This window comes from Amphiprion ocellaris, chromosome 16 (assembly GCF_022539595.1).
Source record: "Amphiprion ocellaris isolate individual 3 ecotype Okinawa chromosome 16, ASM2253959v1, whole genome shotgun sequence".
Lineage (NCBI taxonomy): Eukaryota > Metazoa > Chordata > Actinopteri > Pomacentridae > Amphiprion > Amphiprion ocellaris.
Genome location: NC_072781.1, coordinates 16,573,771 through 16,585,977, shown reverse-complemented (window position 1 = coordinate 16,585,977; position 12,207 = coordinate 16,573,771). Strand labels below are relative to the sequence as shown.

General features: G+C 40.8%; 1 protein-coding gene across 1 annotated transcript; it reads right to left on the bottom strand.

Annotated features, from left to right (window-relative positions):
• Positions 1-4,828: 4,828 nt before the first annotated feature.
• On the bottom strand, positions 4,829-11,228 carry LOC111573719 (spastin). Its single transcript, XM_035951780.2, has 16 exons — positions 10,884-11,228; positions 10,719-10,802; positions 10,555-10,641; positions 9,395-9,552; positions 9,169-9,302; positions 8,975-9,068; positions 8,812-8,886; positions 8,626-8,697; positions 8,463-8,538; positions 8,265-8,356; positions 8,078-8,157; positions 6,207-6,249; positions 6,029-6,108; positions 5,881-5,951; positions 5,750-5,790; positions 4,829-5,658 (listed from the first exon to the last, which is right to left on the bottom strand). The coding sequence occupies exons 1-16, from the start codon at positions 10,999-11,001 to the stop codon at positions 5,533-5,535; spliced, it is 1,431 nt and encodes a 476-aa protein (XP_035807673.1). The 5' UTR covers positions 11,002-11,228; the 3' UTR covers positions 4,829-5,532.
• Positions 11,229-12,207: the final 979 nt, after the last annotated feature.

Genomic DNA, 12,207 nt, shown 5'->3' with positions numbered 1-12,207 from the left:
ATACTGACAGCAGGATGCAATTTAGTTTTTTACAATCTGGTTTCAAATTAGAATTTGTGTCTTGTGCTACTTAACAAATGTGAGCATGCTACAAACCTAAAGTAGTTCTAAATGGTTGAGCATCATAAACATTACATGCTATATAGTAGCACGTTAGCATGCTAATCTTAGCAGTTAGATTACTGTGGCGAGTCAGTGGAAGGTCCAGGGGTTAGTCCTGTCACCTCAATGCAAGAAATTCTAGGTTGGAACCTGCTGGGGCCTTTCTTTCATGTCTTTGGCCGCAGGTTTTGTGTTAGCCCTGTGATGAACTGGTGACCTGTCCAGAGTGTACCATCACTCTCGCACAAAGACTGTTGGGATAAGCGCCGACCCTAAAGTGGGTATAGGTAGTGGAAAGATGCATCGAAGCACAGACTCACAGTAGACTCTATCTGGCTCAACAGTGTTGTTCATGACTGACCAGTATCACAATGTAATCAGCTCTGCCACCCAATCTGGTCTTTCCCTGTTGGTGAACATGCTGAAGCAGTGAAGAGGACTCTGTGTCCTGTCCTGTGTGAGTTGTTGTGAAAGTGCAGCTGAGGCTTATCATGGTGTAGACCAAGTGACTGTAACACAGGATGACTCTGTAATGCAATATGTCTTTTGATAATCACATCACCATTTTAAAACATTAGATATCATGAATCCCTTTGCTCGAGAGAGCAGATCACAGAGATGGAAATGAGCTGGTTGTCTCATAGCAGCACAGTGAACCTGACCAAGGTCAAAGGTGGAGCCGAACCACCACTCCTGTCCTCACATGAATGTCCTGAGGGAAGGGCACTGAAGAGATAAAAAAGGGAGGACAAGAGCAGTGGGAAAGGCAGAATGACAGACAGAGCATCATTCTTGGGAAAATGCTCAGTCCTCACTGAACTTTCACTTTTCATCAAGTGTTTTGGCTGCACATGAGCTGAAGGAATGCACCGTGGGGCAGCCTGCTGCTCACCCTGACTGTGCACCGCTTCGCTTCCCCTCCCTGCGTCAAACCCACGTCTTAACATGTCCACCTCAGTCCAATATGTATCCTGAGCATCATCTGGGAGGGATATTTGTCCAAATGAAGGAAGGACATCACTGTTCTCTTCTGTCATAAGAGTACCCTTATTTAGCTTTTACACAAATCCTACGTGATGTTTTGTCTTGGGGGCCCATCCGGATGTGAGACTGAAAGCAGACCATTTTAGAGATGTGTTGACAAGCGGATGTCAAGTCCAATACATCTGCACATTCTGTGTGAAGTCAAAGGCAAGAGTTTGGCTCCTGAGGTTACTGAGATTAATGGCTTTGCAGGTCATGTGCAGGCAAGTTTGTTCCACTCTGTCCACTTTGGACTTCTGCACCTTTGTGGCTGCAGGCTGCAGTGAGAGAGAAAGTTCATGAGCTTAACTTCACCTTAAGGTATGTATATGTGGACATATTTAAAAGCTTTCTGAAAAATACAGCTTCCTTTTTACAACTTACCCTCTTCAATTAGATGGTAAAGATGTGAGACTGATGATTAGCATCACCATGAGAAGGTTCTAGGTTTGAACCTGCAGCCCCAGGTTCAAATCCGGTTTTCTGGACGTCTATTATAGTCCAATAACATGCAGTTTAGCTCAATTTCCCATAGTTATGATCACAACAATGAGTAGTCATCTGTCTGTATGTGCGAACCCTGTGACTACCTCTCTCCTAGTGTGAGCTGGGATGGGCTGCAGCCCCCCTGAAACCCTCAAGGATAAGCTTCCGTAGTTACAGTAATGGATGGATGGGTTGTTAGACCAGCCATTACCGGCCTTACCACAGCTCAATGAGTCTGCTGGAGTGAGCATTTAACAGACGTACAGTCAGGTTGTTACTGTAAACTCTTTCCACAAATACAAATCAGGCAGCAAAAACAAACATCTCCTTGGGGGCTCCTGGTGAGCCAAAAGCAAGACTCTCATTTTGGTTTTTTGCCACAGTGAGTTCTTAAACTGAAAATGGATGCCAGCTTTCACAATTTCAAGTGCTCACATGTATCATATCTGGCATTCAGATTAAAAATGTCTATCAAAGAACCGAGAAAAACCACTAATTTAATCAACACATTTGACATCTTTGCTCAGCTAAGCTACACTTCTCATTTAACTCTGTATCAGAAAATAAATATTTACATAATTTGATATCTTTAAAGCATCAACTTCATATTATCTAAAGAGCACAGTTTTCCTTATTGGTCAAAGGCTGACCTGGCATATATAGCCTCATGTTCATATTTGTATATCTGCACATATCTGTAACCCATTTTTAAAGCACACACACCCACTGACACACACACACACCATAAATAAACAGTGAGGAAGAAAAATAAATTTGCTCATAAAAGACAGATGTTGCCATTGGATAGAAGATTGGTCTTGGCTTCTCGGCTCCCGTGAGAGAGAAAGATAACACTCCTGGGGTAAATGAAGTTATGTATTGGGTGTGCAGGCTGGTGGAACAGTAGTAGCCAGTGCTGGAAAGTGAACACAACTCGGCCCTGAAGGCTTTCCACTGTGCAAGCTCTGAACCACATCTTTTAACCGAGGGTGATAAAAGGGCCAAATTCCACATTTTGACGGAAATACTTCCAGCTCTACAATTTACAATCAGGGTTTACTTAAAAGTACTTGAGCTCACAGCCACTCTCCAACATGGTGCTACACGCAGTCACTGTACGCTGTCCTTGGTGTTTTTATCATCTAATATGCTACTGTGCAGCTGACAGATTGTGTCCTATTTATGATTAAGATCTAAATCAAGAACAATTGTTGCCTTAAAGTGAGACATGTGCACTCACTATAGCAAACTCTCCCGTCCACATGCTGTTTTCATAATGGGCCACTTGAAGAAACAATCACCAACTGTTTGCTCAGTCAGTGAGAGGTCCTCACTGTGTTGACTATTATTCTACTCTCTACAGGGTGGGCTGTCTCACTGGAGGTATCAAATGATCACCTATTCTGTTTTCCCTTGAGTGGATGTAGTGGTCAAAGCATCAATGAACCACTGTGGAGGTGCAGGCCTCTGACACGCAACCAAAAAGGGAAGCTGTCAATCACTGACAAGGCTAAGACCACCTCAATAATGCTCTGTCTTCTGTCAGTTGGAAAATTTAAAGCACATTGTGTATATATGATAATTACTTTCTTATGTAATTACACGCTACTTTCAAAAAAAACTACTTGTAAGAATGTTGCTATGGGGTGGTTTCACTACCCATAGGTTTTTATTTTTTGTTCAGATGTTTAAGTTGAAAGGTAGGAAAATAACATGACTAAATAAACTTGCAGCTTCTCTGTCATAAAGACAATTTGTTTACCGTGCAGGATGCACTCAGGGAAGAGTAAACAGGAGAAAGGTGATGACTAAACCCTAACCCCTAACACTCTTCATTCCTGTCTGGCGTCATGAAAGAAGCTCTTCAGTCATGACACGTTAAAAAAACACTCCATCCAACATCTCTCCCCTGAGGCAAAGAGTGTAGTCCTAGGTGCGGTTGCAGCTCTGGGAGTGAGTGTTTTGCTCTGTAAAAAACAAAAAAAACTCTTCCCATGACAGCTCCAAGCAGTGTGGAAATAAAACTCAGAAGACTTGCTTGAAAAACTTCATTAACTGGAGAAAATGTTTGCATTTCTACAGTCTGTAAACAGACCTACAGGACAGGATGATGCAGCTGTTGGGCCACATAAACCACAGGCAGCACCACTGGCTGACCATAAGATGGGCCTTTGGGACAGAGGTGGAATGGAAGTAACAACCTTCACAGAAACTGTTTGCTGTACACTGAAATAAAGGTTTATAACTAGCCACAAGAATTTACTTAGCTTGAATCAGCAATGCCCCAACAGCTGGTGACCCCCGTCTGAGTCGCGTTTCCAGCTGTGTTATTAGACAGTGGCTGGTTATGGGGTCTTGAACACAGAGCTGCATAAAGTAACTTCACTTAACACTGCAACCTTTCCTCCAAAGCACCAACATGTATGTTCATGAGCAGTATAACTGTAGGACATACCCAAAAACTGAACACATAACCGATCTATCATTCAATCTGACAGTCAACACAGAAGAACACGGCCTTTATTTTCATTAATAGCAATTTACTGCATTCCTCACAACTATGGTTGCAGGCGAAGTATCTGCTGGTTCCAACAGATGCTACTTGAGGCCACAGAAAGTAGTCATGGAGCTGACAAAAACAGAACTGTAGTGCCATCTAGCTGTAAAACAGTGGAGAAACTTCACTCCTCATGGTGTTTACCTCAAGAATTAACAAGTCTTGCAGAAAAACTATACAAGGAAGCCATGGATTGGATTTGTTGTAGAAACGAATTAGGAAATAGTTTGAGTCCTGTTCCATGTTACAAACTTGAAGAAAAACCTGCAAGTAACCTTTCAAGGTTTAGATTTCATGGAAAAATCTCATCTATTTCTTTGAAAGACACCCTCCATTGAAAACCAAATTTTTAACTTGTTAAAAACCAAACGGTCTTTTTTATATTTGGGAAGACATACCATGAGTGTAGTAGGCAGGAAGCTATATGACTAAACATTTCCACCTACAGCGTACCAAGAACACTAAAAAAAAAAAAAATTTAGACTTCTGGATTTTCATACATAACAAACTTAAAGAACCAATGGAGCTTTCTGTATCATTATTCTTCCAACATGTACATTTTCGTCAACACAGGTGACAGACAGACAGACAGATAGATAGAAGGTATGACCTGATTTATAAGAACAAATGTCTGTCATCAAAGAAAATCACACAGCTAAGGAAACTTCAATGAGTGTCTTTATTGATGAATGAGAAAAGTAGGAAACTGTTTCATTTTTGCTTAACTAAATGTCACAACTGTTTGTTTAAAAAAATGTCAGGCAGCACGATAGTTCATTAGGTCTCCTACTTTCAAATACAAGTTCAGTATTTGTATCTACAAACTACTCGCGCAAATGGAAAACCTCTCCAAACAAATCTTATAATACAAAAAACATCCACTCAGGCAATTCTTCTACCAACGTTTACCGATCTTGTATGTGTTCCTACGTACAGAGAGCACTTGGTGATCAGTACCATCAACATGTCAATGAATCAGGTGGGTAATGGATGAGAAAATTAATCTGAATGACATTTACAGGAGCTGGTGTCTCTCTTGAGAAAGGAGAAAACTCAATCGGAATTTTCCAAGACATTCATGAGAATAAATATTGAAATTTCAAGTAGCAAGACAGTGTTTTAAGGGTGTCATAACACAATAAAGAAACTCATAAGAATTAGCAAACCTTTCCCATAAAACAGGAAATTATCCCATAATGCTTCCAAATGTCAAAATATTCAAACAACATAGCTTTACCAACCCGTTAAAGGTTTGTTCCAGGTTTTATTCATGTTATTGACATCTCGTTCCCATAGAGTAAAAGAGAGGAAATAACTGTTATTTTATTTTCATTTTTTATACAAGTGAGCATCAGCTATTAAGTTCAGAAAGTTGTTGTATCACCAAAATCTTTGTTCCATTTGGAATACATATTGAGAGTCGATGGACTAACAGTGGGTTTAATACGTTTCAGAGAATCCTCAAAGTCTTTCATCTTGATGTTACGCATCTATGGAAAATAAACAAGGGTATGAATATACACATAAAGAGCAATGTAAATGTGTAGGAAAGCAATATTGTTAGTACTTTCTTTATCTCACCTCAGTAACAGCCATACTACGGACTTGGTCAGGCCCCAGCTCTGTGTAAGGCAAATTCCACATTAAAGTTAATCAACCCAGTATGAACTATAAAGTGTGAATATGTAATCAGTACTATCAAGCAGTCATACCTCTAATTGGTCCAAGTGCAGCATCTTTGGCTAACGATGTCAGATCGCTCCCTGAATATCCTGCAGTCTCTCTGTCAAGTAACATGTCCAGGAATTAATGCAAAGTCACATAAGACAGTTCTGTTAAGGTGGTAAATATAAAACTTACTTTGCTAGACGAGACAGCTCATTTTTGCTCAGTGGATTCGAGTGCTTTCCCAAAAGGTTTTTCAGCAGCGTGAATCTTGTCTGGAGGAAGACAAAGAAAAGCAGTTCTTTAAAAAGTTCAAAATTCACATTAACAAGTTAGCAAGACACTCATAGATACATTTTAACATAGTAAATACCTCCTCATCCGGCAACGTCACATAGACCCTTTTCGCAAAGCGCCTGTGAGATAAAAAACAAAAAAACGGTGATGACCTCATTCAAGAAAAGTCAGTTCATTTATAAAGCAAATATAAACACTTCAATACAAAGAGATCATATAAAGTACGTTTTTTTTTCTTTTCTTTTTTTCTTTTTAGAAAACATGAGCATGACGGAGTCTAGATGCCTGCTGTTGTTGGACCAGAGTTGGCAGGTGTCTGACGGAGACAGGCTGAGACGCTCTGGACATCTGAATGAGGTGGAGATGAGGACAAGGTTCAATAGCTTCGGAAGCAAAGTGAAAGAACTGCAATGGATGTAAAGAACGAGGTCTCCAGTCTGACTGGCTTGCAGAATGCTGGCAGATGAATCATTGGACAAATGACATCAAGGAGTGGAGTCCCAGATGAAAGTAGGAAATGAGGACATGACCTAATGCTTGTGCAGCATAAGCAGCAGATGAGCAGCTATTGGAGAGATGAGGATGAAAAGTTGCAGCACCTAATCTAAAGAAGTGGCCTGATGAAGGCTTAGATAAACATTGAGAAGCATCTGACTAAGGAGCTGAATGCATCAGTATCATTGGGTGATTATCATGTGATAAAAAAGAGAAGACGAAGGAATTGAGATTGTTCAGAGCTTTAGAAATTTCATCATTGAGACGTAGGCACAGAAAAAGGAGATTTTCAGTGGTGACATTAACAACCCATTTTAGTTTTTATGTGTCTGAGACAGAAACGAAAGAATTGTTGATGAAAGGTTACATTGAAAAATGTAATATTGAATTTGGGCAAAGAATTCAAAAGGCACCCGGTGGCACAGAGAAGCTGAATGGCCAGTGGTCCCACATGTGAAGCAGCAGGACTTGTTGGCTTCCTGATATCTGTATTAGTAAGATGGTGACAAGAACGGACCAGTTAATGCTCTTGTTGCACTGAGTAATGTGGAGAGCAGATTTGCTGACAGAGAGGAGATAGGAGGATTTAAGCACTGTTTTTTATTTTGTATTTTGCTCTGAGGGGATAGCGGCAACACACTCACTAATATGATATCTTTACCTTTGAGAATTTTGGAACATACTTGCTATATATTGGCAGCCTTATGGATGTGAGGACAGGCTAGCAAGGGAGTGGGAATGATGGAGACCACAGAGATTGAGGCAGAGAGGAAGATGAACGCTGGCTTAATGGAATGGATGGACTCTGTTTATGTTCTCCGGCGCCTGGAAACAGGCACTGAAGGAATGGAGGGATGCCGTTACAGCCAGGAGAGATTGTCCCACATCAGTGTTGGTGGTGGAAGGGTGAGGAGAACCCCAGAGTGGAGCTGTGCCACGTTTTGCTGCAGCCTCAGCAAGAGCAGATTTTTTGGTCATCGCGCTTGGGTGCCTGACTTAGATTCGCATGTGTAGTGGGATCCTGCAGGGTTAAATTGACTGAATGAGGCTGAGAAGGACTTGTGCTGGAAATGCGGGAAAACGCCTGTGTTTTTTAGCAGCAAGATGTTGAACAGCAGGTTTCATTTGCAAGAAGAATCAATAAACATGTGGTTTCCAATAGCGTGTAATTGAACCAAAATGTGGTGGACACTGGTGGAAGGTGGGGAACAGAATCTCTGTTTTATATTCATAAAGGTTGAGAAATGATTGACAGAGCCATGGTTTAAAACCTGCCAAATGACTGGAGAAGGGTTTACAGAGCAGTAAGCATCAGGTTTCAGCGTTATCTGAGTATCATCGACATAAAAGTGACAGGCAATATGTTTTTTAAATATAGACCACAGTGACTGCATATATATTAAAAACAAGAAAAATACACAACTGTACAGCATGTAGGACTGCATAATGTACCTTAGTACTGCTTCATCGAGCTCCTGAGGCCTGTTGGTTGCTCCCATTACAAGCACCCGGTCATCCCCTCCTGACTGCACCTGAAACCCAGAAGCACTGTTGTGAAAATGACACCTGTGCTCTCAGAGACCACAGCGACTTTAAAGATGGTTTGTGATCATTTTTCTGAGGCAGCTGCTAGTCTTACCCCATCAAACTCAATGAGAAACTCAGTTTTTAAACGGCGAGAGGCATCGTGTTCCCCCTCTCTTCTCTCACAAAGCAGGCTGTCCACTTCATCTGAGTGTCAAACAGAAAATAATCAGCATTGTAATCATGAGCTGAAGTTTGGGGAATACAACTGGTGTTTAAGGTGCATCTTTTCTACAAACGGAGTAATACGAACCGATAAATATAACCGAGGGCTGTAATTCTCTGGCTACTGCAAACAAGGCTCGTACAAGCTTCTCGCCTTCTCCCACCTGTGATGGTGACAGGAAGAGAGATGAACAGAAATCCTGCAGTGAGATGTTCAATCACAGAAAATTATTATTTGAAGTATTTCTTACATATTTAGAGGTCAAACTGGCAGCGCTGATGTTGAAGAACGTGGCATTAGACTCTGCAGCGACTGCTTTGGCCTGGGGAAAGGAAGCGGAGGCGATGATTCAACTGATAGCTATCACTAGCAAAATGCAAATTAAAAAGTGCAGCTGAATGACTTGGTTCACTAAAGGAACAAACACTTGACCTACCAACATGGTTTTTCCATTTCCAGGCGGGCCAAATAAAAGCAAACCACGTGCAGGAGCTCTGAGGCCAGTAAAGAGCTGAATAACAAAATGTAACAAAGCATTACAAGAAAACTCTGAAAAATGGAGATACAGCAAATATCGAAGAATGCTAAGAAGTGATCACCTCTGGTCTTAAGGCAGGAAGGATGACAATTTCTTGGAGTGCTTGTTTGGCCAGATTCTGTCCTGCAATGTCTTCAAAGGATACAGACGCTCCACTGCAGAGAACAGGAGGAGACAATTAAAATGTGTTTCATGTGTTTACTTGCATGAGACTTAATGAAAAAAAAAGTAGTTAATAGCATCTCTTCTAAATACCTGTCAACGATTTCATTCAGAATCAGGTGAGCCAGTTTGCTGTCTACATTCTTGAAGTTTTTCAAGTCCTTCTTTGGGGGCTGTTTCACAGCAACAGGTCTTCCATTCTGAGTTTTTCCCACACGAGGGGTCACCTTAGCAAGAAAACAATTATCCAGAAAGCATTACACAACAGATCTACTGAAGAAACACACAACCGAACAATTAAATAACACAAAAAACTTACCTTAGGGTCAGCGGGTCTCGATGAGGGTCTGCCGGCAGAGGATGGCCTGATGTTAGTGGACACACCAGGCTGGCTTTTAGAAACAGGTTTTGGTTGTGGAAGAACATGATTTGAGGTCATCTTTGGATCACTTCTCCTTTTTGATGCCAATGTTGTTTCTGTGGAGCAAGAAAAAGAACTGATCTTCAGCGTGATGCTCAGCTTACAATTAAACTCAAAATTATTCATATCAATGCTGAATTTTGATTAATAGACTTTTTAATTGGACCAGCAATGGCTGGTAATCACAAAGTAATGATGAAAGGAAGTAAATAAAGACAATGTGTTAGAAATGTACATAAATTTGACCTGATTTCTGGGTTTTTAATCCAGAATGATTCATACTCCTTGAAATTGTTGCAAATTTGTGAGAAAATACAGCTTCAATATCAACTACAACTATGTAGTAGAGCATTGTAATACACTATAAATCAAGACCAGCTGATACAGTCCATTTAGTTAGAAATTAAATGCTAGCTGTGGCTGAAACCAAAGAGCTTGGTGAGCATTATGTCTGCTATATCCAAACTGCAAAGTATAACCAACAAGTATAAGAGGTTCCACATGGCGAAAAAGGTCACAGAGCAAGTAAAGAAGCCAAAAGTGACCCCTGCACCGGCAAAAATGGCAGTATGAGAGGCCAAGAAGAATCCAGGGATCAGTACCAAGAAAATCCTGATGAATCTCAGCAGTTCTGGTAGCAACATCTCAATCAGACATTCAAACAGACAGTGCATAGGGCTGATCTCCATGGACACTGAGCACTAAGTGGTCAAGATATGGTTAAGAGAAATCAACATTAACACTTTAGAGTGGCCCGGTCATAGTCTAGACATGATGGTGAGGAAACCATCCAACCTCAGACCTGGAGATCATCGCAAATGAGGAGTGGAGCAAAATCCTAGTTGACACATGCAGAAAGCTTAGTAGCAATTATAAGACCTGTGTGGTTAAATGTGGTGGCAAATCAAGACTTTCTCATTTCTCACTGTAAATCAACATTAGGTATGAGCAATTTGAGGTTAAAAGTGTATATGATAATATTGCTTATACACTATTACCATAAAAGTCATGAACACACTTCAGACTTTAGGATGTCAGACAATCAGGAAGAAACTCACCTAGCAGAGCTAGCCTGTCTCGTGCCATGGTCAGATTGGTGACCATTTTATCCTGAAGTCTCTTTGCTCGGTCATATTGCTCTCCAGCTGACAAAAGACTGAGTATTAGATTGAAGCACGTCAACATAGAACACCATGCACATTTGGGTGTGTGTTTGTGGTACCTTGTCCCGTGATCTCCACTGCTATCCCCCTTTCCAGCTCCGCTATCCCTTTCTTGTACCACTGCACAGCCTCCCCCTTCTCTCCTGTCATCACACACAGGGGCTTTATCACAAACTGTCACACACAACACACCACTAAATAGGTCATAAAAACAGCAAACACACCTGTATCATCTTCGTCGATCCTCAGTGCCTTCGATATATATTCAAACGCCTGCTTGTGGTAGTTTTTAATAACTTCGCCGCTGTCTTTGCTTCTACTTGCGGTTATTTTGGCCGACATTAGGCCTAGTCTCGCGTTACTGTCGCCTTCTGCACAGTTAGAAGTCAGTTAGCGCGATAGGAAAGAAAACACGGCGGTATTTAGCCTTTAAATGGCATTTAAAAGTGATTCAATCCGCGGTACGTAGTTTATAACATAATATTTTAACACACGTACAAATAATTCTGGTGCCTCATCACAACACAAACATTTCTACCGCTAGCTTCCGCTTTCCCGTGTGTACGTCGGACAGGAGTCTCCGCCTTCCCGGGCGGTAGCGATAAAAAATCCAACACTGCTACAGCCCGTTGGATTTTAACAGCATAAACATAATTTTTTATTATTTTTCAGTACTAATTATTGCATGGTTTAGCTGTAAAAATTTACAGACACCCTTTAGTAAAAAATCAGCTTTTAATGTATCCACTTTTTTAAATGTATTTTTTACCTGCTAGAAGACACATTAACAGTCAACGTCATGAAACTGCACTGTGTACTAATGACAATCTCAAAAACACAGATCCAGATTTTCAAGGTTTCACACGTAACAAACCTAAGGCACCAATCCTTTCAACTGCCAGGGTGGGGCTTTCAATATTTTTATTCTTCTTCAGAGTCGATTTCAAACATGTTTGACTAAATTACTCCAATATTACAACTTGCCATTGTGTAGTGTAGCAGAATTTAACAGTATTTGAGTGGAATCGTAGGTGAGGAGGCAACTTGAGCAGAAAAGATGAAGCATTACATATATGCCATTTTAATTAAGGGAAAAAAACCCAGACTTCTAAATACGTATCTTCGAAACACAGACATTAGTTTTTAAGGGTGTAATTAATGACAAATGAGGGGGAATTTAAAAGCAGCTACTTTTTCAATTTTTGCTCCTTTTACAAAGTTCTCTTTAATCACCTATTAAACCCAATGCAGTCTTGCAAAGCCAGACCATTCTTCATCAGAAAAAGACTTGGCTGCACCTCTTTATCATTCTGCTATAGCGGGAAAAACACTCAATCTGACAGTCAACACAGAAGACCATGGCGTTTATTCTCATTAATAGCAATTTACTGCATTCCATACAACTATGGTTGCAGGCGAAGTATCTGCTGGTTACCACAGATGCTACTTGATGCTACTTGAGGCCACAGAAAATAATTGTGGAGTGGACAAAAACAGAACTGCAGCACCATCTAGCTGTAAAACAGTGGAGAAACTTCACTCCTCACG

Excerpts from the sequence above, each read along its gene's own strand:
- LOC111573719 (XM_035951780.2), bottom strand. The coding sequence starts at position 11,001 with ATGTCGGCCAAAATAACCGCAAGTAGAAGCAAAGACAGCGGCGAAGTT. Across the intron at positions 5,952-6,028 it reads GAGCTGTCTCGTCTAGCAAA|AGAGACTGCAGGATATTCAG; the intron begins GTAAGTTTTATA and ends GTTACTTGACAG. Across the intron at positions 5,791-5,880 it reads TGCACTTGGACCAATTAGAG|AGCTGGGGCCTGACCAAGTC; the intron begins GTATGACTGCTT and ends TGCCTTACACAG.